The sequence below is a fragment of the Falco cherrug genome, chromosome 9 (genome assembly GCF_023634085.1).
Source record: "Falco cherrug isolate bFalChe1 chromosome 9, bFalChe1.pri, whole genome shotgun sequence".
Taxonomy (NCBI): Eukaryota; Metazoa; Chordata; class Aves; order Falconiformes; family Falconidae; genus Falco; species Falco cherrug.
This window is the reverse complement of record NC_073705.1, coordinates 21,006,212-21,030,928: the sequence shown is the minus strand read 5'-3', so window position 1 is coordinate 21,030,928 and position 24,717 is coordinate 21,006,212. Positions and strand designations below refer to the sequence as shown.

The following is a 24,717-nucleotide window of genomic DNA, read 5'->3' as shown; positions in this document are numbered from 1 at the left end:
CCCTGCTCACATATAAGCTGTTCTGTACTAGTCTAAGTTGTGACCTCTGAAATTTACCTAATAATTCCTCACATACAATAAGCAAAGCTGTATATCCCATGCCAAATGCAATTCAATTAGTGCTTTGTAATGTACAGAACAGCAATACTTTGTTCTGTACATATATTATATTCTACTTGATACAAATATGATCTTCCACCAGGAAGACTTTAAATAATAAATTTCCCAATAAGCTTATGTCACTTCCCATTACTGGATAAATTAATTCTGTGCTGCTTAAGCCATGCCTGGAAGTACTTTTAGCATGATGCATCAATTATTATTATTTGTGGTTTAGAGATGCCAGTGATTTGGATAGTCATGAATAAATGTGACCTTCCACTGAGGAGAACTAAATTATTTTCCTAAACTGCGTACTAGGGGGGTTGTTTGACTTTAATTCCAGTTACTGGTTTGAAACAGGTAAGCAAAGCTTCAGTTTCAGCTCAGCCAGAAAGGGGAATTACATGCAGATACGTACTAAGGTGCTGAATGATCTGGTCAATTGTAGGTTTGAAAAGAGCATTCATCGCATCTGGGCTCATCCTCAGCATTCCCTGGGAAGACCACTTCACAAAGTCCACGCTGGAAAAGAACAGTTGGAAAGGACATTAAAACATAACAGCTGAGCTGTAAGAAACAGCCAGGCACTCACAAGACACACTAAATAAATAAGTGAATGAGTTTACAAAATCTGCACGCGTTTTGCTTGGAAGAAAGTGCCTCACCTCACCCTAGCCACATACCAACTGCAGCAATGCTAAATTTCAAGGAAGAATTGTTGTTTTTGCTTGCCTAATTGTTGTTTTCTTTGCCTGATTGCCTTCTGTAGCATTACCAATGCTCAGCTGCTTCTTGAAACAGCTGGCAGACAATCCAATGCTCGTTCATCTGAAACGGCACTGATTCATCCCCAGAAGGGCAGCATTTAGATTATAGCAGCAGCAGGCCAAAGCTGCTGGAAACGCACAAGGAGAATGAGCAAGTAGGGGAAGCCTCACGAGGCAGAAGGGAGCAGAGCATTTTTAATGAGGCATAGCATTTGTTAAGTGAATACAGGCATTATGTTATTCCATCACTGATACAAATCCATATAGCTCGGCAATCTCCTTTTCATTCATGCCCGTTATATGTTGCCTTTATACTCTTTCTATCCTGTTATCCAATGAATTTTATTTTATTCCAAGGGAACATTTAGCATTCCCTCTAAAATTCACCATTAAGACTATTAATAAGAAGGAGATGGTCTTGCAAGGGGGAATATTTCCAATTTTTTAATGATTTCGGAACCTCAGTCTCATTTAGGAAGTGACTCTGAGCTGGATTCCAAGTCATTTAGGCTTAAAGTACATTTATCAATAACTTTAGGAAGAAATGCAGGAGTTTCAGCTTGCATGTTACATTCAACATTCACTGGCTTAAAAAAAAAAACCACAGAAAGAAGCCAAGGTACAGGTACTAAATATCACATCTCCTGCTCTCAAGCATTCTGCCCCAGATTCACAAGCTCTCTTGTTCGTTCTCTTTTATGCCATTAATCTCCAGGTCTCCTGTAGTATATAATCTCAAAAGATGCAAAATGCCACTTTTACTTTCTCTTCACTTCCTTTTCTATAGCAGCCCACGATCTCATCATTTATGGTGCCCTCTTGATACTGAAAATCATGAATTAAAAAAATCTCTGGAGGGGATTATGTCTCCCCACCTACCGAGCTGATTACCTAACTGGTAAAATACTAGAATAAAAGAAAGCCTGCCATTACTTAAAAGAAGAATGCTTTGCCCTTGCAGAGCTTTATGAGCTTTATGCAGTAGTGTATGTTTTCACCAGTGATCTCATATTATTAATAACTCTTCTTAAGCCGTGAACATATTTACAAATCTTGCTCACCATCCTGGTTTTGTTCCAGGGCACAGGCCTCTAAAAATTAAGGTTCTAGATAAGTAACTTTTAGACGTCAAATTCTGTATTAGATCCGACGTTCCTAATTAACACATAAGGGACTCAAAATATGTGGTCAAATTCAGAAAGTGATGCAGTGATGGCATAGAAATCAATTTCAGAAGAGTGCAAGTCTTGTATAGAAAAGCTTTTTCAAGAGATTGGTCAAAACTTTTCATTCTGGAAACTGCACTTCTGGCAATCCCATTTTCTCATCCTTATATTATTACAATTTTACATTATTATCTTCCAGTCTACATGTAATTAGGATATCTTATTATTTGTCTTTGCTACCTGTAGTTAATTCGGCATCCATTTGGGTTCAGTCATCTACTCACTTGCTTTTCCTCAAGGCATGTTCCACACTGTGACCTCGAAACTTCTTGTAATAGTCAATGAAGGAGAAAGGCAGAGTGATGTTTAGTGGATTGGTCCTGTCTGGAGCTGCTGCCCGTTTACGGGACTCAAATGCTATCATCAGATCTACCCAGGCAGCAGGACGCTTGATTTTAAATTGCTCAATAAAATCTTCTCCAAATATTTTACACAGGAGCTTTTCAAATTCATAGTCCACACCTAGAGAACCATATGGCCCACCTGCATTACAAACAAAACACAGTTTTAATATTCTTAACTGCTTCTTAGATTTCAAGTTGACCAAATACACATCAGATTGACACTACTAGGACTGTCATGGGAGAAGGTCTACAGAAAGAGATATCTTTCCTAAATGTAACAGCTGATCTAATACAGAACATAATCTTACTTTTGCCTCACTTACAATCATAGCAATTGTAATACTACCACTATAAAACAGAAATGTTTTTAATGGAAGCAGAGGAAATGCCTCTTTATCCACACATGAGAAGGTGTGGGTTAGTCATATTTAGGAGTAGACTTGATGTACACTGTCCCATTTGCTCTTACTAGGTTGTATCCTAAATTAGTCTTACTGCCAGCAAGACTGAGAAGGCTCAGCGATGAACCATACAGATTAAGATTAACTTGGTATAGAGACACAGCAACAAATAATAGGCTGAGTCATATGCTTAACATCTCAGCCGCAGGACAAAGTCAAAGGGGATCTGGAGTTCAGGATGCAAACACCATTCAAGGAATTGCACTTTCTATCTTTGTTAGGAACTGACCACTGTGCATTTTTCCCAGGGGATGGCAGACCCTCCTTGTTACACTGCCTGTGAAATTACTGGAATATGTAAGATCCCCCTTAAAACTAGGGAAACTTTTGTTCTGCCAACAGTCACTTTAGAATGATCTTGCTGTGACACTTAGCTATTCACATCTCCACAGTACATCTCCGAATACCTGGACAGGGTAGCAATACAGAGGTGACAGGAAGATGACGAATCTACTAGCAGAAGTCAGACCAGGACCATGGCAGGAGGTCATGGCCTGAATGGGAGTGAATAACACAGGAGATGGCAGTTTTTTACCCTCCCAATGTGGGGCTTACCATCCAAAAGCATCAGAAGCATTGAGTGATCTAGCCATGTCTGCTGACCAGCAGCTAGGTTATACTAATTTTGAATGCTGGTCTTAATTCAGGAAGAACTGTTAATGAAATGTAGGAATAATGAAGCATACATTTTCTTCACTGACAAGTCAAAATATTACATAAATAAAGCAAGCGGTGAAAGTGACATTACCTGTTGCCTTGTATAGCTCCTTAAGATGTCCCTCAGGGAGCCTAATCTGATGGACAGTCATATCTACTGTGCCTCCTCCACTGTCAACAACGATGTAACGGTCACCTAGTTTGGCAAGGAATAGGCAAATGGTATTTACCTTGGCATTATCACAACAGCATACCACAATGAAAGCTTCTCAGGGGCATTACCACCATGAAAGATAATGACTTACAGAAAATCATGAACACCTACGCTGAAGACTTGATCTTTATTAGAAATTATAATGCAATGACTGATAACAAGTATGAAATTCAGATGTCAAAAGCTATTGATTTAGCACACATGAAAAGTAGATTAGCGGAATCGCTCATGCTGCTGGTGTACGTTCTAGTGGGCTACCAAATTAACGCTATGGCAAGATGTATTCTGAGGAAAATATTCTGGTTGCGTTTTTAAATCCAGATTGCTTACTACCATCTCCTTAACAAACTATGTTTTGCTAATGCATACAGAATTTCAGTTCAGCCTTAGTAACTAAAAGCAGCTCACAAATTTGTATTTTTTTTTCTGTTCCTATTTATAATGACTGTGAGAACAATGCAGTGAACAGCACATTTGTGGAAAACACACTGTTTGCCCACAATATAATACCAGTGAGAGCTAAGTTTATTCAGGAAAAGACACTACCTTCCTCCAGTTCGGACCAGATTTCTCCTATGACATTTTCCACCATAAAGGTACGACTCTGGCGATTACGACGGACATGTTCCTTAGCTAGTCATTGACAGAGAAAAAAAACCACTGAGTATAAGAAAGCATGAAGAAGTTGTATCGTAAATTCATGAAACAAGTGCAAGCAGGCCAACAGATCTGTATGTGTCACTTCTTAACAAAACAAACAGAAATTATTGCACGAGAAGCAGGAATATTCTAACATTGTTTCTAGAAAGAAGGGAAAACGTTTGTCAGCCACAGCGATCCTCCTTGATACTAACTGGATTAAACCCCATAACCTAATATGAAAACTATAAGCCAGTCTGATGGTTTTTTTGTAATCTGTTCTGGTTTTCAAAGCGCCGTCTGGAAGCGGGCAAGCTGGCAGCCACCAGGCAACATCCCCAGCCCACTGCCAGGTCAACCCACACTGCCTGGGCTCAGCAGAGAACCCCCCTGTTTCCAAAAGCCACTGCTGATTTTGGGTGCTCAGGCACAGACACCTCCCCAGCCTTTCAGGGTGTTGGTCCGTCCCAAAACAAGCAGCCAAAAGCACTGCTGCTCAGGTTTAGAACTCCTTACGGCCACAGTGATCACCAAGTCTGACCCTCATCATATTTTAAATAGACACCGATTAAAAATTCTAGCCATCTAGCAATACTATCAGAAGGATCATTTAACTTACAAGATTTAATTGCTACTTACACGTTTAAAAGATGCAGAACAGTCAAGCAGAGTAGTGAAAGCCTTTACTACTAGGCTTCTAAATCAACCTCTACAACAGTATCAGGATGCAAATCACTGAATGCATCTGGCTTGTCATTTCTGTAGTGCCCATCATCAGGAAAAGCCCAGTGGCCCCACGGGCACCCTCCCCCTGCCCACGAAGACCCTGCGATGCAGACCAGCCACATCAGCCTCGCCGCATAGCAGCACAGCAACAGCGTCAACGACAAAGCGTTCAACGGCAGGACAAGCACCAGGTCCCAGCAAGGGCCTGACACAGCGCCCACAGCAGTCAGTGGGAGCCCTTTCATTCACTCCTGTGGGTGAGAAGTGAACACAAGGGCCAGTCTTTAACCACAGCTGAAGTATGCTTATCCTGGTTACTACAAACAGTAGAATTTTTGTTTTGACTTCACAGCAATAATATGCTCCTTGGAGTGCTTCCCTCTGTTTATATTTAAAGGGGTTTTTTTCTCCTTAATCTGTTCTCAGCTTATCTTGGGTGCCTGCCATGCCCTTACAAAATTTTAATTTGAACTCCAAATTAATTCACTCCAAACTTTGTTTTCATTAATTTTGACACAAAACCTTTCTCATCCACAATAGCTTTTACCATACAAAGTCATGAAGGAGAAGAGTAACCCCCACCCCAGAAAAAGCCCATCAGCAGAAATCCATGGTCTGCCAGATTCTGCCCAGCATCAAAACCTTAACCAATGAAACTAATGTCTTTTATTATTTACCCAAGGGTAAATCGTTGTGTAGCCTGAGAGTGAGTTCATGTAAAATCACATGGAACTGGAACAGTTCAGGACATGAACGAGAGGGTATAGATGCTGAGGGCCCCTGAAGGGACTGTGTCCTGAAAACGGATTGTGCCCTGTGCTCCGCGTGGGTAACACTGAACACATCTGACAAGCGCTGGCTGGGAGAGGCATGGATTTGAAAGAATGATGTAGTGACTCCGCCTACCTATAAAAAATACCCTCCGGTAAGTAGAAGAATAGCTTTACTAGCTTAATCTTCCATTTGCCTGTACTGTTTTGACCTAACAAACACGATAAAATACAAATTCTGCCGAAAAATTCCTTCTGGGATAGATTGGCACACTACCACCGATATCAGTGCAACTGATAGAGTCCACACAAATGGGAAATCTGTGCAGTACGTAGCAGTCACACATCTTATTGCTGCTTTGTTTACTTGGGGGTTTTTCTCTCTCCTGTTTTCCTCCAATCTCATGTAGGATACCAAGCTAAAAAATCCTAGTGACAAAGGATCTTTTGAAGAGTGACTTACACTATAATCCAACCTATGTCCCTCATTGTAAGTCAGTCTTCAGACACTGATATTAGCAACATGCCAGGTCAATAAATCAGAAGTACCATATCTAGTTGCTCTTCACAGATAAATTCACTGCTATATTCCAAAACTGTGATGAAAGTAATTAATGGTATTTCATAAAGGTAACATCAAAAAGCATTTGCCAAATCTCTGGAACACCTCAGCCTAAAAGTCTCATTGCAGATCCAATTTAACACCGCTTCAATAACGCAGCTAATCAAACACATAATTGTTTTCAACAAATGAAATATTAAAAAAATGTTCCAACATGAAGTATTGATTTTAATTAAAGCAGAAAAATACTATTGTGAAAATACTAAAAGACTCCCACAACATCTCAGTAAAGGCAAGGCAATGAAGCTACCTGCATGCTAAAATTCAAGTGCACACAAACGTGTCTGACAGTTCAATAACTAAACTAGTCTAACTACAGCAAACAGCAAAACAGTTATAAAAGGAAACTGATGGTAGTCTGAAACATTTAAGAAAGCTAAGAAAACAAGAAAAGATAAAAAAACATCCCTCATGGACAAAGCAAATTTAGGCATAAGAATCTAATGAAGTGAGTTAATAGAAGAAGTACCCTGTGTAAATCCAGTTCCAATAGTGTCACTTGGGCTATAACCATTGACAGGCGCCCTACTACTCAGGTCTATCATCTGGTGCAGGCGGAGCTTTCGGCAGTAGATAGAGGCAGCCTCGGGTTCCAGGGCAATGATCAACTGCTCAGGATTTTCAGGAGATGCCATTCCTGCCTGCGAGAGAGAATCGATCAGAGAGGTGGGGTGGGAAACACCGCAGCCTAGCAGACCCTTTCCAGCAAGTGAACAAGCCTCTCCCCAGCTTGCAGGTTCGGGTAGGACAGCCCTCCGAGTTCAACGCGCAAAGGAGCTACTGCCATGGGCTCGAGGTCTTGATCTGGGAACCGTCCTGCCCACAATGTCTAGCACAGCTTCACAGGCTGGAACAGGGAGGTGTGCATGCACTTACCATGCTGTCTAACCCAGCAGCTGTACCTGACAGGTGGAGAAAGGAAGAAAGTTGTTTTGGAACCTGTAACGAATGGCCTAAAACCTGAACTCCTAATTAACCCGTGAATCTGCCTGCTAAGAGGGGGCCCAACCTCCCTTAAGAAATGAAGAAATACTTTTGGCCTCTCCTCCCCACAGCGATATTTGAAGTATGCCTGCCTTTATATCCCAGATATACATAGTCCTTGCCGAAATGGACTCCATGCACTGTGTAGCTTACTAGGAATATACAATACGCTTTGCCAGTAATGCATCTTCTGACTTACAACCAACACTTTCTGCTTCAAAATCCATTGCTTTTAAGCACATTCACTTTTATAACATCTCCAAAATGCCCAGTATATTCAAGGACTCAAAATACAATAGGGCAGGTTCCTAAAACGTAGAGAGAATAAGCCTAAAAGTAAACCCACATTATAAAACCAACATTTGCCATTCTTTATATTTTTGTTCTGGATTTTCAGCCTTCAGACACACAGATTTTCAAGAAGCCACAAGATCTCATGTAACAACATCACTCTGAGAGTGGGCTTAAAGAAAAATACCAAAGCAACTGACAAGATTGTGTTTTCGTTTCTTTTCTCCTGTACTTCTCCCTACTGGATGATTATCTGTTAAAATAGGTAACGTTATCTTTCAACTATTTCTGCCCAACTTTTGGTTTACCTGCTTTAACTGTTTTTCAGTTAAATGCCTGAGTACTAAAGCATGCTAGCAAATGAATATACGTATGAACATCTTTCTGCTTCCACAGTCAGCCTTTGAGCAAATCTTCACTTCAATTCATACACACGCACTGTGGTGGCTCCAGAGCATCCCCAAAAAAAGGTAGAATCACATGGAAAGGCTGCAGGACCTGGACTGGAATTTGGCTTCCTTCATACAGCTACACTGTGGGCTATGGGAATTGCTGGCTAGTTTATACCTGCAGCTAGCAACTCAAAGTAAAACTTGTTCAAAAAGCAATACTGAGGTAAAACTTGGAGACATAAAATTGTCCTTCACATTCATGGACTCATTTTACCCTCTTCATCTTCATAAACAAGATAAATAGATTTTTATAGAAAGCATCTTTCTCATTGTTGATAATAAAAAAGGAAAAACAACAAATAAATTCCACAATAAGAAAGTAAGGGTTAAACTAATCATCTCAATGATGGGGATTATGGTCACTTTACATCCTTTATTGCTGTCGGGCGAAACCTTCTGTTTTGGTTGCATCCACTGGACTCGACAGCATGATCTAAAATTAGTGGAACTGTCTGGGAAAGAGAATGCTGGGCAAATACCACAGAATATCAAACCTTGCCAGCTATGTGGCAACTTATATTGAAAAAATATTATATTGAAAAGAATGTTTGCAATCAAACGTCCACAATTTGGAAAACACAGATTTACAGCAGCCAGAGTAACACTCAAAGATATAAAAAGACTTTTGATCAAGCATGGGTCCCAGCCAGGCTCTCCTGCCATCACTTGGATACAAGCATGCTGGCAGCACAGGCCACAGGCTTAGATAAAAGTTCTGGAGCTGTACTGGGGATGAAGATGAAGCTCTTGCATTGTGCTTTAGTATAAACCCAATCTTTCCTCCAACTGATCTCAACGTACTAGGCACAAGCAGGGCTGGTTTCATGCCAGCTCACTTCAACGACACTTATCTCCAGCTGAGCTCTTCCACACACAAAGCTTTAATTTGTTGCTTTGGGAAGGGCAACACTCAAGACATGCTTGAGTACTTGCTCCCTGAAATATACTTATCTAATGTGCTAAAGAATTCCAAAAATGTATGGTCTCTGTGTACAAACTCAGCCCTTTACTGTCTTTGCCTTCGGAAAGTTTTCCTAAAAGCCTAATCTGAATCTTTCTTGCTGCAATTTTAAGCCCAGCACATTTAGCCCTGTCCAATAAGGGTACGATGAACAGAGTTCCCTCCTACCCTGCTGCAGTTTTCACATATGTTAAATCCATTATCACATCTTGCAAGAGCACCAAGTGTTTATTTTTAATATCCAGCAATGTGGATTAACTTGTGTGCTCAGCCTGGTCCCTGTACTGGGCATATGTTAGTAGCACAGACAAAGCAACTCTTAAGTCTCGTGTCTAACCTAGGCACTAAAAGAGAAAATTGTATTTTAGAGAAATATAATTTGCTGCTAAGGGTATTTAAAATCCAAAGGCTATATCATAAAGCATTTTCAGAGGTGACAAGAACTGAGATGCACACACAGGGAATGCACTGGTATTTCCTAAATTGAGGCAGGGGAAAAAACAGATTGTATTAATTGCAAAGTCATCTGTTCTACGGGGGATTTTGGGACAAATTTCCAAGGCTGGTTCTGCTAAAATAAAACAGTAAACCATTAACAATAACATTTGCTTCCTCCCCTCCTCCAGCAGTAGTCTGTACCATGAACTTTTCACATTGCAGCCTGCACGTCAGGAGAGGAAGGCAGTGACCTGGAGCAGATGGACTCAGATCCATGTTCTCAGACCCTCCGAGTATAGCAGATGCTATTCTTGCCACTTTTTCTCTCTAGATATTATTTTAGCATGCTTAAAATATCTCCTGAAGAAAACATTCAACAGAAATTACAGTTTTTACCAGTTCAAAGCACAGCTGATCCTAACAGAATTTAATGAAAAAAAGTTGGGTTTTTTTGTTAAAAAGCTTCCCTTACAGAGTTTGAAGGGCCAGTTACAATGAAGAATGTGTTATTTCACATTATAAAAAGACCATACAAAGAATCTTATACACTGAAAGGTACTAGGAATCATGTGTATATATATATTTATAGGTACACACACAAATGTACGTAGATATATATATATTGATCAATATTGACTCTATTTCATACCTTGTGCATGATCTACTTAGATCATCAGATATAACACATTACTGTACATATATCTATACACAGCACAGAAAATGGGTGAAGGGGAGATGAGAAAGAAACATGAACACATACATACTGCTAAGGAGGAATGGAGCAAGGAGGTTGCTTTAATACAAGCTCTGAGAAGATGAAAACTTCAGAGGCAGTACCTCTGTCCCATCATTACAGCCAAGGAGAAAGGGACAGAAGGCAGAAAAACATCGAGCATGCAGAGAAAAAGGAGTGACAACAATAGGCACTCAATACAAAGAAACGGTGATATACTAACTGTAGACATTTGGGAATTTGTGTATTTTACATTTCTTCCTTTCTATCTGCCTCACTCCATACCCTTACCCACTGCTGCCCAAGTACAACTGTAACTAAGAACAGAGGTTCACAAGGTAACAGGCTTGTAACAGGACAGATCTAAACAATGTCTCAATATTCAACATTATATAAATCATTCTGGCAGTGGGATAGATGCATCACATTGCTCTTGCCTAGGGTAGCTTACAGCAGACTTTATAACAGAGCCATGTCTTCAGTCTGCCAAGGAGTTTTTCTTTCTCCCATCATGCTCACTAGCAGCATAAACCCAGCCATCACTTATGAAACACGAAGGCAACAGACACCAGTATTCCCAAAAACGCAAATGTGGAAAACCCATCATGGAATTACAAAAATCCTTTGAGCACCAGAAAGTTCTTAAAAACGAGTTTATTTGCAGGATGTTGCTGCATTTATAGACCTGGAAGAAGCAAAGAACACTATGAAAACAACTACTTCACAAAACTGCCCCAAACTCACTTTGCTCATATGCCTGAGGACTAGGATTTAATACTTTGAGAAATCCCAGATTTTCACTCACTCCAGTAAAACAAGTCTGTGAGCTGGTGCCAGTGCATTGCTGTTCATTCACCAAGATGCATCAACAATAGCAAACTTCAAAGTGCTTCAAAGCTTCACATACTTGAGCACAAATAACTTTACCATCCGATGCAGGTGAATTCTCAACTCAGTGCACTTGCCCTCTTATAGCCAGAGATGTGTCACCAGAAGAGAGCCACAGTTGACCACAAATATATTCTTGATTCCCTGAAAAGCATCAGCTGCCCAGTGTTAAACTGATTCATCATTAGCAAACATTGAGGTCTGGACTGAAGCTCAGTATAAGCAGTCCAAGCACTTCCAGAGAACTAAATGATACTCACTTATTCCACGTGCAGAGTCTTCATTACTACAGATTAAAAGATGCTACGTTTAAAACCCAGCCTTACATGCCATGATGCACAATGAAAAAAAGCAATGCACGTTGATTTTGTTTTTTAAAATATTGTCATGTATATGGCCTTAAAGACAGCATCATAATAAAATATTGTAAGTACTTTTAGAAGACAATGAAAGCCACGACGTAGGCTAGATAAAAAGCTCCTATCTCTGAAAGCTGCCATAATTAGAAGCATCAGCATTTAGCTGGAGTATTTCCTGTATTTCATAACACAGCCAGGCAAAACACTGTTCTCTAGTAGATTTTATTTATTACACCACAGTGACCTCAAAAGAAATAGCATATTAGGAAATACACCATCATTGACAAGACACACATTTCCTATTACTATCCTTTCAAACTATTGAAAGCAACAGTTAGATTTCCTTTTTCACATATTCAGAGAGATACATCAGACTGACTTGTAACACCAGGAACATGCCTTGCATGGAGTGCACCCATATCTTCGAGTTGTAGAACTGATTAAAAGGACTGATACAAAGGTCTTAAATACTAAAAAAACCCCAATCCACGTACTCCATCTGTTGAGTTTAAGATGCTGGTTTATTATTAGAATTGTATGTTAATTGGAGTCAGTCCCATGCATTTTGTATTCACCTTTATTTCCTTGAGCTTGACCTGTCTGGAAATCTCTCCAATTGAAAAATTCACATCAACCTTGTTTTCTGAATATTAAACCTTCTAAAATACCATGGCTGACTGCCACGAGGGCTGGGAGGCTCTCAGCTCACACTGCAGCTTTTCACATTGTCAGGGAACACACAACCATGCCTTCCTGCACACTGCAGCCTTTACTCAACCATTTCTGAAGCTTCTGCCCTTCCATCAACACTGGGTGATAACATAGGCAGGCACATACACTTTCACAAGATCACTGCACAGGTCTAGCTTACTTTTGGAACCAGATCATTAAAAAGGGACAAACCTGCAGAATGGAACTAAACTAGGGGCACAACAGCAATGATCAAAACATTGCCCTGTCTCATGCAGACTTTTCAAGCACTTTCCTCTGACCAAAGGAAAGTACTTGTGTTAAATTTGTATGTACAATAATTAGCTTTTATGTCCCTGAGGATGTGTGGAGGAAGAACAGTCTATAGCACAGCTGTCAAACCCAACTGAATCTGTGGGCAAGCCCCTAGGCTGCTCCACGGGCCCACGGTGCTACTCTGCAAAGCCAGGAAGGAAAGCAGCAGCTCACGGGACTAAACTAGCCCCATGCAGGCAGGCTCTGAGGAGACCGACAACAGAGGGATGTGCCTTAATGTTATTCTGCAGCATGGGGGGTTGGGAAGATGAAAACATTAAAGAAATACAATAAGCGACAAGGTGCATTTTACCCCACAGTTATACAGGACTAGATTCAGACGGTTCTTGCACCTCAGTGTTATGACAACATAGGCACAAAAGCCTCGACCTGTTAAGATGCATCTGTATATAATATTATAAAATCATCATCTTCCTTAAAGCGAAAATATGGTGAAAATATATATTAATCTTAACACAGCCTCTGAAGAAGATCCAAAAAATTTTAAAAAATGGTTAAAAATCAGTACATATAGGAAATAACAGAGGTACAAAGGAGCACCACACAGATTTAGGATTAATCAGATCTATGCAGGCGATCCGGTCTTGACCCCTTATTTCACTAGGATGTAGAGTAAGGGCCAGAGCAAAACGCAGCTGGGTTTACTTCAGTGCTAACACATTAACTTGCAGAGTGGTGGTCTTCATCGCTGCAAGAGGAGCACAGAGACCACTCTGACCCTTTTGATTCCCTTTTGGTCTAGGGAGTAGTTTAGGCAAATTCTCTGAACTAGAGAAAATAATCTGATCAAGACCTCATTTTTTACCCATTTACTAACATTTGATACATCACTTTCAGGTCAAATGGAATAAGTAAATTATTCCAACGTATACTCACAAATGTTAAAAAGTGCATTTTCTCTGGATAAGAACTGTGCTTACAATCAGGAGAAGTGAATTTTACTTTCTTTGCACTGCTAACCAGTGAGATGATCCTGGCAGACTGTACTCCTTACCAGCTCAGATTACCTATCTGTTAAAATATGTATACTACTGCCTTTGTCCTCTGTGCATGGAAAGCCACCAAAGGAAAACATTTTGTAAGCTAAGTATAGAGTATTATAGGGTATTACTTTCATGTCAGTTAAATTCAATCATTCAGAAAGAGAAACAAAGTAGGAGGTCTGATTGGATGAATTCTAATTTTCTGCTTTGATCAATTTCGTAGTCATCTAAGACCCAATTCAGTACTGCGTCAGTGCCATAGGCACTGCATTCACAATTAGTAAGATATTTCTAGATATAAAAATGTAGCACAAATAGATTAAACAGATGAAAATGTGCAAGAGAAGAACCACCCTCATTAGACAGTTGGAAAAACAAGGCACAGAGGCTAAAAGCCTTGGCTAATGTTGCTCAGGAACCCACAAACAGGTGGGACTTCACAACACCCGAACTCCAGTTCAGTGTCCCAGCCACACAGAGCAAGCTTCAGTTTCTGCATGTGACACGTAGCACGTGCAGAAGCTGCATGGACAGCTCCATCACAGCTCCACCACAGCCTTGGGTCCCCATCCTGCTTCCATAGTTTGCCACCTCCACCAACTGTATTACTTTAATCACTTTTGAAGTAATGCTGCAGACCAGAGGAGTGTAATGATCTTTTCTTCTGGGAAGAACCTTTTAAACCTCTTTTACCACTAAAGTCACATTTGTAGGCACCAGAGATAAAATTCAAAAGTTGGATTCCACAAAATAGCTCTGTAAAGATAATGTGGTTCATTAGGAAATGAAGCTCTGCAGGACAACATCATTCAGCCAAAAAAACAGCAGCTGTGAACTAACATCAACATTTTTCTATTTTCCAAGATATTTATTATAATTAGTAACAATAGGAAAGCCATGATTGCAAGTTAAGCACCACACAGCCTGCATGAAGAAAGTATTGTGTGCCTGAATCAAGGCAACACAAAACAGCAGTTGGAAATTAAGTGCCTTGTGAAATTTACACTGTTTAAACTAATCAGTTCATTGTGTTAACGGATTCATGATAACACCATCCACTTAGTGCCTTGGTAAGTGAGCTCCTCTAATCCTCCTCCTTTTTCACTAGCTAGCACTTTCTCCAGTTTTATGGCATCAAACTGGGATGTCACAAATAAATGACTGAGATCTAATTACAGAGGCAGAGCCTGCCAGGGAAGATGAGCAACATGGGAAAAGACTGTCAGCACTATCACAAAGAGGCGCGTAAGGGGGAGCTGGGTTGGCAGGGAGTGGGACTAGTGGATATCACAAAGCTGCATGAAAAGCACAACACATCCAGTTTTGCTAAATCTTCAGCCTTGAGACTTACAAAGCCTTCACAAGAAATGCTTGAAAATAACTATGCCATCATATACACCAAAGCTTCGGCTTCAGAGTGACGAAAAGTACTGCAGTACGTTAGGTATTGTGAATAAATACAACAGAGTGAAGGCAGACAGCCCATTTAGCTCAGTCCACTTATCTGTTCGAAGACAGATTCTTAAAATTGCTGAAGAGCCACAAAACGAACAGGATCTTCAAAGGCACCCAGATTCCTCTTAGTGATGACAGCAAAGAGGCTGCACTTGCCAAAGGCAGGAGAAGAGCTGCTGGGTGCTCCCCTCCTTTCAAAACCTCATCCTCAGAATTTAAGAGCCAAGATGAAAACTGAGAATTAACGCCTGTCTCTTTTTTTAAATCTAGTCAACACAACGTTTGGGTGATGGTTGATCCTGGAAAGATCTAACATCTACAATGTCACTGAGGCACTTCTTGCTTTACAGAACCAAGGGCTTTTCGCTTTCTCTTAAACAACATTTGCTACACACAAATGCATACATTTTCCACTATTGTTGCCCGTTGAGCTAAAATTAGATTTGTAGCACAGGCTGCCCTTCATCCTATTCTGATTAGGTGCCACTGATATTTTGCATTTCACAAGTGAGAACATAGTGGATAATTAGCACAGCTGCAGAATTCCTTCAGTGTCAGCTTCCCCATCTGTACAGTTAAGTGACAGGACAAAGATACTCATCTCTCTGTGAAAAAGCTGCTTGAGAGAGCACAAATGAAAATCTCAGGCTATGGTAAAATCATAGTAACTTCATTTTGCAGACAAGAGAAATACGGATTATGGAAGATGAAAAGTAGAAAAGCCATTGGTTTATGGAGAGGGCACAAAACTAGAAGTTGAGAGACCCCTGTAATAGCTTTTATTTATTCACTTTGCATTAGCACAAGTGATTAAGTAACATGAAAGACATAGGATGAACCCCAATGTAAAAACTGGCCTTCAGATTGTCCTTGGGACTTTGGGATTATCCTGAGACATCTCTTTTAGACCCCAGGTTATCTTGGGTTCTACCATGACAAAGTAGATATTGTTACTATATATTTATACATTTTTTCCGTGCTTTTAAAATACTAGAGCTTAGGTTTTACAGTGTCTTGTGGATTCCCAGGGTTTGCCTATATCAGAAACTCATACAAAGTAACTAACCCACAGAAAATTCACCGCCTTCCTACCAGCCTTCACTAGGCTGAATTAACTGGTCACAGCTGCTCGCACTTCCAAGGCAGAACTCACAAGCTATGAATTCCTGTGCAGGGAGCTTTCAGGTGAAATCCTCTAACCTACAGGAAATCAGGACAGATGATGATATAAGGTACCTCACACTTGCACACATATAGCCGGTGTGGTGAACATCACCAGACAAGATATAAATGAATTTCAGTTAATAGCAACGCTACTCCCTATTTAAAGAGTTTGTGCATGAACATACACGTTGAAGAGGGAAGAGGTTTAGATTAACATTTCATTTATAATTAGACTAAGTTTTATGGTGGAAGAAACTCTTGGATACCAACTTCAAAAGCTGGGATGAAAATGTGTAATCATTGCGTAAACTAGTAATATTATTATTATTATTATTATTAATAATAATAATAATAATAATAATAACTCCAAAGAAACCACTAGAATCACTTACAGCCCTCTACTACAGCACTTCCTTGCTATTTCTTGGTATAAGTATTCATGACCGCTAATTTCCATGAGTAATGGCTACAGAATGAGCTCTGTGAAGGTTATCAACAGAACACTTTTGCACTCCTCAGTTCAAGACAGACATGGAGAAAGTGGAGAGGATTCAAGGAGGGCTGCTAGAGAACACATTCTGTAAGGAGACTGAGGGAGCTGGCCTTGTTTAGTCTGGTAAAGAGGCGGCCAAGGAGCGATGCAGCTGTCTGAAGAGCAGTTATAAAGACAGCAGAACACAACTATCCTCAGTCTTGCCAGGGGTACAACAAGGGGCAATGGCCACGTACTGCAGCTTGTGGAATTCAAATTGGGTATTACAACAACCCCTTTTTTACTAGGAAGGTGATGCAGCACTAGAACTGCTGCCCAGGGAGGCATCTCTGTCCTTGGAGATTTTTAAAACTTTGCTAAACAAAGCCACTGCTGATGTGGTGTTAGCAATAACCCTGCTTCAAATGGAAGGTCAGGCTAGATGGATCTTCAACAAACGCTTCCAATGAACGCTTCCATGATTCCAAAATGGTGCAGGTATTATACACTGAGAAAGACCAGAACTGCTGGTAGGAACCTTTCCCAAATGCCAAAGACCTACACACTTTCTCATTCTGTCTTTGTGAATGCCGCATTGAATCCTTGCCTGCATCAATGAGAGGGAGCCCATCGTGCCTGACAGTAAACTGCAGCACCAGACTCACCGTAACAAGCCTGCAGTTATTCATGACCTCACAGTTTCTGTATGGAGTTCAGTCATCATTGCAATTAGAATTTCTATTTAAATATCTTGAAATCAAAAGGAAACATTTGTCAAAGTACACTTTAAAAAAAAAAAAATCTGAAAGCTACACTTTTAAAATCTCAAAGTATAAAGAGCACAACAGCCCTAAGAAGTCCTTTAGCCTTAAACATCAGCCATCAGTCACTTTTAAAAATTATTCAGTATAGGAAAAGCAGTTAGTTTAATGCAACAAGGATGCACAGGTTAAGTTTAAAACACTAATACAATCTGCCCCTCAGTCCAGTGTCTTGTCAAAGAACTTCAATTCCTAATGAATTCATTTTCCTGTATTTGATTGTAGAGAATAAACGGTCTTGTGCTTAAAAGCATGAGAATACAAATAGAAGGCCTGGACTCGAAGGTCAATGCTTTTGCATTCAGCTCTGCTACAAGCATCCCATATAACATTTTGCAAGTCACTCAGACCAAACTTTGTGAAACAATCCAGTAAAGTAAATACATCATCAGTTTCTGAGTGTTCAACTCAATGCCAAGGTTTACAATGGAGCTATTGCTGAAGTTTGTTGGAATGGGAGGTCCTCGGACTGAATAATCAAGCTGGCTATCCATCCCACACACAGCTCATCATGCTACTTAGCAAGCTGGTTTGGACCAAAGCAGAATCCATTTGATTCTTCATTTCTCTTTACTAACCTATCAATAAAGCTCCTCCTATGATAAGAAATAAAGTACAGCCTGTAACATTGCTCCCTCCTAATGGTTGTTTAGAAACCATGGCATTATCCCATTCTGAAAAGCAAGACCACAAATGTGGCACCTGGAATTGTAATGGAAGTGTGACTTTTACTTTCAGCATGCTCTGAATAACAAATTTTGTGGAGTTGCATTGCCTACAGTCAGAACTGCTGCATTTGTGTGGTCACTGATTAGATGAACTAATTTGTTATAGAGGCTAGGCTGACAATTACTGAGACGAATGCCTTTGCTAAGCATGGTCAGACTGCCTCAATTTATTTTTCCTGGGGTTGCTGTTACCCACCTAAGAGTACAGATTGTTTTACCTGGATATTTCTATACTTTGTATTTTATACATTATTGTTATAATCTATTATTTGTATTTTCAGCCTGAACTTGGAATTCTTTGGGACTGTAAACACTGTTTGGTTCTCTTATTTAAATCCATACTCATCAGGTCTTTTGGATTTTGTATAATAATTTCCCTTTTTTAAGTTAAGAAACGATAAAATTTACTAAACATAGGCTATAACACAAACTTTTGAAATGGAAGCCAGAGAAGGAAAAGAAGCAGATAATCTCAAGAGCTCCTGAGCTCTGCGAAGTATTTATTACTCAGGGAAATATGAAGTTCTCCTGGGCAGTAGGAGCCAGGAGAGGACAGAGAACAAGAAATATTGTCAAATCCTTGTACGTGACAATAGCAGAATTGCAGAATATTGCAAGAATACAGTATTCGCTATCTATTATGTTACAAGGATGAAGATTACACTTCTAGTCCAAATGCTTCTTGCAGAAAACGGCAATGGTGACAAAAAGGGGTCCCCTCTGTCAAGCCTTCCAAAATACCATTCTCCTCTCATAGTTAGAGGAAGTCCTTTAACTGGACTGTCTTAATTCAAAAACCTGAGGAAATTTATAATTTAAAAGCATACTGTGACAACTCTGACAGGGGAACGTCACCCTACCCCAAAACCAACAGACATCTTCTATGACTCAAAGAAAGAGGTCTCTGAGACCTGTCAGAAATCACCCAGAAAAGTGTGCAAGCTGTTTATTCTAAAGATATGCTTTCACTGAACAAATGAATCTTTAATTTTTGAAAGGCTGTTGGTCGTTTGTTTACTTCTCAAAGGAAAAGACTGTTCATGCTGAACTCCCCATGGAGGTGATTCCAGGGTTTTACAGGGCCCCACAGAGCTGAGGGCTAACATGGAATTCTGTCCTGACAAAGGTGAGAGATGGAAATCAAGGAGTAGGAAATCAAGAGTAGGAGAACACATGTACTGCAACTGTGGGAGGGTCTGGGAAGAGAGCCAGGAGGAACTGCTACATATCACTGCCTGTTCTACCCCTCAGTCTTTGACTGCCCTCTTCATGCACGTACTCGGGCAACTCATGCGCTTGGGCTCAGATCTGCAGCAGGCACAGCCACAGGAGCGCTGTTGGCACCCTGAGAGTTTGCATCTGGTTTGAATAGACTGTGCAGACGGGAAAGGGCTGCCACATCTCCCAGCAGCATAAGACAGCACCCAAAACTCCAAACATGCTGCTGTCTGAATGCTTTCTGATGCAGTCACAGAGCTTATATCCTTGGCATAAGCCTCCTGCTTTCCTTCTCCCCTGTACTGGAACCTGCACCACCAGCAGGTGCATCCACAGAAGGCTTTCAGCGGAAACAAAGTATTTCAGCTGCCTTTTACCAGCTACTGGGAGGCATGGTGTGAAAATTCAGTTGTCATTTTGCACCGCATGGCAGTCTGCTCCAAACCTCTCACAGTGTAAAAAAATTCTGCTGTCCTTATTAAGACAGAAAATAAGAGCTGACATACCCCCAGGAGGGATGTCTGTTCTTCACTGCCTTTAGAAGATGCTCGCTGGAACTGAATTTCAAGAAGTGGCTGCTTTCCAGGCAGAAACAGAGATACAGAAGTACCACTTTCACTTTATGGCACGATGAGAGGATTATTCCAGTTGCTATCTTAAATCCAAAAATTTCCTCTTCCAATTACACTTTTCTAGGGAAGAGCTCTGTAGTTTGTGGAGAAATGACACAGGTTTTAACAGTGAGATGGATGAATCCAACACCAGATGCCTGAGCAGAATGGACTGGAAATTAGTATTGTAGCATTTGCTGATGAGCGGGCCTTGAGGAAGTGGAACATAAGGAAGGAAATATCTGAATTACAACCAGTGGCTACCAATCATGAAGCAGCATTAAAACCACTTTTGTTTACAATGCACAGAAAAGGTTCTGCAGTTTACCTGTGTCTATTCCTCAAAAAGCTTCTGTGAACCAATGATAAGAAAGAAAGATAATTTCTTGCAACACACAGACAAGGCACAAGGCTGAGCCATTGTGAGAGAGACAAGGATTGCTTGCATTTGTGAGACAGAAAATAATACCAATAATTGCAGCAGACCTTACTTAGGACATCACATCTAGTCTATCACATTCTGGTCTTAGAAGTAATCCCAGATATGTAGACACAGTTTTCTAAGGGGAAGAATCTTGGAAACCTTACAAGGCAAGGAACAACCAGAAGACTCTGAAATCACCAACTTTTTCTTTGCACAGCACGCTACAAAAAGCTCCAAATTGCTTGTTTTGTTGTGTCCCTGCCCTTTCATTCCTCCAAAATTTTCATGGGTATTGGGACCACAAATAAATCCAAATTAGCATTACTAAAGCTAGCTAACTCACATATTGCTAAACAATAACGTGCTAAGGGAGAGGATGTGCTTCTTGACAGGTTGATGGCAAATTGGACCACAGTTGCATTGAGTCCATATTTCCACTAGCATGATGCTGCTGCAGCTCACTCCCAAGTGACTGTTGCCACAGATCACATTTGTGAAGTAAATGAAAGCTTAGCTCCAAGTGGCATTACTAAGAATTTTTTGCTGCATTACATTATATCCCCCAAGGTGCAGGAAGACATTAGTTGCAAGTTTTATGAGTAGTGTGCATTAGAAAAATGAAGCCATTAAATTCTCATAAGCTTTTCAATTTTTCATGTTATATTATTCTAGAAATGCTTTTTGTACCATGGGCATACACCAGTTACCGCAACAGCAAAGCCTGACTCTCTTCCTATTTAAGTAACCTATTTAAGTGTCTCAGGTTTCTCCCCTTTGTTTCAAAATATCCTCATTATAGGTCCTTGTGGCTCAGGCTGACTTTATTAAAGAGACACAAGTGGCCCTGACTGAGAGTAGTTTTGCTGAGAAAACTATATGGTTGCTATTTTCTATTGGTTGCATCTTATTTTGTACCTTGGGCCTTCTGATTTTGCCTTAATATTTTTCACTGTAGTTCCACTTTCAGCTTGTATTTCTTTCCTCTTTGTAATTGAATACTGGCATCTAAGATGTCTTTTAGGCTGATCTATTATCCTCCTTCATCGTCCTTTCTATGAACTTATTACAAACAATCCTATGTACTAGTTTTAGTTCTTGTCCACACTGCTTTAAATTTGTTTGTGGACCTCTATCACTCCCTCCACTGCTCCTGACTGCAGTTCAAAGCCTTTCCAACTATTGTTTTCTTCTTTTGGCTGGAAAACCCCATCTAGCACAGTCTTTCCACCAGGCAGAGGGAAGATTCTAATTTTTGGCTATTTCTGTGTGTTACAGTGACCTTTCAGGCAATTTCTAAGATACTGAGAAACAACTCCCACAGCTTTGTAAGACACACACAGACCCATCAACCTATTCTTACCTAGAATGCTATGAAAACCTCCTATTTTATTTGCTTAGCAAAATAAAAAGAAAACCTCCAAATACGCCAACTTGTGCTGCAGAAGTGGACAAACAGAAATGTACAGAACTGGATGAGCAGATGGCTTTGTCAAATGCCTCTGCTTTCATGTGAACCTGCCTGGGTAATTAAAATGTGTAAACCGAGATCAATTAGTACACGTTCCCCACTGTGCTGAGTTCCCTCTCTCTAATCTTCACTCCTCAGTTAGTTATCCTTTCCTAATTAAATATAGCTACAAGATGCAGAATCCTCCCTAACATATCACTTCATAAATGTTTTAATTCTTATGATTAAAAAGATCCTAATATCACAAAAGTGAAAGTATGGACTCAAGAGAACCCCAGAAGCTACAAATTCTCAGGAAGGCTGATTCATTAGCACACTTCTGCCTCATCTGCCTCCATGAACAAGTACTGTTTCAAAGAAATCACCAGCTTCCCTGTGTTCTTACGGCTGAACATCGCTGCCTTTTTATGTAGTTTAGAGCAGAAGTCTGCTACACTATGCCTAGACAAATACATTTCAGTTGTGTGTGTTTTATGTATAAAAAAAAATACTTACAAAGGAATAAGTTTAGCTCAGCTTCACAGATATCAATCTGGTTAAGTGTCTCTAGCAATCTTTTTAAAAATCAAACATACTTCACATCATGTTTTTATTAGCAAGGAATTTTATGTGTTGTCACATTACTCTTTCACCAAATTTGTTTACTTTTCTCCAAAGGTTTCTACAGAGCAATGTAATGTAATGTAACCCTGGAACACAATGTGTTAAATAACTCTCATCGTGCACATTCCATGATGTGAAGACATTTATAGATATTCAGCATAAGAGCTGGTTAAAAAAAGTTTCTGGAATTCCAGCATCACATGCTTAATCCTATAACCTAGACTGCCTCTGTTTATTTATATGAGCTTATCATACAAATTATTTTACTTGCTATTTGTAATTGAAAAATAGATCTACTTCAGAGCTCTAGAACGCCATTTCAAAATCAACAGTTCATATAAAAAATAAAATAGCCCTCAATATCTCTAAGCAGTTGAGCTGACTGATGTTTGTAAGCCTACAGAATATTTTGGGCAAGCTTATGAAAATGCACTAGCCTTCCCTTTCCTTTGCTCTGCCCTGAGTACATTTGGTATGCCATGTTTTATTTTCTTATTTTATAGCTTCTGCATTCACATACTCCTGTCACACTCCAAACTCTTCCTTAAAACCTTATTCCTATTGGCATGTTCAAGGAATTCCAGCCTGTAGATTCTGCTCTGCGCTTACTGTGCCCAAAGAATGTGTATTGAAAGATGAGCTGGAAAAATGCCTTTACTGTAAAGAAACACTCTGCCAAGAATATTGGATCCTGTGTTCCCTCTAATAAACAATCTACAGCGCCTGAATTTCATTTCGATAAGGGATTAAAAGTGTTGCTTATAGTAATATATTAAGATACCAAAGTGCTGTTAAGACTGAACCAAGTATTCATGCCTACCCAGATTCAATGCATTTCTACACAAATGGTCTTGAACGCTTTCAGAGTTTCATCTTTCCATTAGTGGCCACACGCTTTTTTTTTTTGCTTTTTTTTTGGTCATCAGTAATACAAGACTAACAAAACACTTTCTCGTGTCAGTAGAACCTCAGATGACACAGAGGTGGAATCCTGGTTTTGTATCCACGTTCACACGTCATTCTGATGAGGCTGTAAGTGCCAGGCCACGTTCACGAGCAGGAACTGGCTTGCCTCCACACCTAAGCTATCTGTTCATGTCGGGGTCTAAACCTCAGAGCCACTGCAGGTAGCTGCATCTGGCTGCTTCTGCTATGGCAAGAATAAGGGTAGGTCCCACCACACGAGTGGGATGGAGTCCTTCCACACGCTGTCCAACCAGACCATGCTGCCAAGGTCTCCAGAATAAGCAAATATATGAGCAATTTGAATTTATTACTCACGATGCAAGTTCTTCACGAGAATGGGATTCCTTCTAATACTGGTAAATACAGCACTCCTGACAGAACTATACCAAAGCAAAGAATTTGAAACGGAACAAATAGGACACAGAAACAAGAAAAGTTAATGCTGTTTATGATGCCTTATATTTTACTGGTGGGGACAATGGCAAACCTGACTAATGTATCCTCAGAGTCATTATTCAGGATGTAATGAACACAGATACAATGAACACTTCATTCCAGCAGACATGCTTTGGGAAAGGAAACTTAAACCAAAGTTCGTCCTCCTGAGATAACGCTCTGCTCTCATCACAGAGCTCTCTCCAAGTGTGACCAGACCTCAGCAAGTGTCACACAGCTTTAGAACTACCCCTGGACACATAGAAATTAAGCATGAAGGACAGCAAGAAGTGTCTGTGAACTGTTATTCAGGAATAAAGCAATTATGATTCAGCAAAGTGAAGCTGTAAAGACATGCAGCTTTCTACAGCCTACCAAACCGAGTTCTTCAGGAGGTCCCAGGAAGCAAGGCAAATGAGAATAAACAAATACCTGCTTCAAAGAGGTAGCAGCTCAAGTATAACAAGAGTTAAGGATACAAGCAGCACAACACATGAATACAACTGGGGCAGGCAGGATAACAGCAAGAAGCAGTTTTCACGTATCAGTATGTTAATCACAGTCAAGTTTTTGTAGGCATGAAAAAAACAGCATTTTAGAGAGGGTTTCAAAGGAAGAAAATGAGTTAGCATTACAGATGTTCATCTCCAGGACATGCAGCTTATGTCTGAGATGACACAGATGAAAAAGCCCAATGAGGGTTGTTATC

At 40.2% G+C, this 24,717-nt stretch overlaps 1 protein-coding gene across 2 annotated transcripts in view; it reads right to left on the bottom strand.

The window, feature by feature from the left end:
• HSPA12A (heat shock protein family A (Hsp70) member 12A) overlaps positions 1-24,717 on the bottom strand; it is a 92,493-nt gene that overhangs the window by 5,823 nt on the left and 61,953 nt on the right. For both annotated transcript variants that reach the window (XM_027812169.2, XM_055720730.1), the window contains 5 exons: positions 6,998-7,169; positions 4,318-4,404; positions 3,649-3,753; positions 2,320-2,578; positions 521-624 (listed from right to left, as the gene is read on the bottom strand). In XM_027812169.2, the coding sequence (XP_027667970.1) occupies positions 521-624; positions 2,320-2,578; positions 3,649-3,753; positions 4,318-4,404; positions 6,998-7,169 (727 nt within the window). The remainder of the gene's footprint in view (positions 1-520; positions 625-2,319; positions 2,579-3,648; positions 3,754-4,317; positions 4,405-6,997; positions 7,170-24,717) is intronic.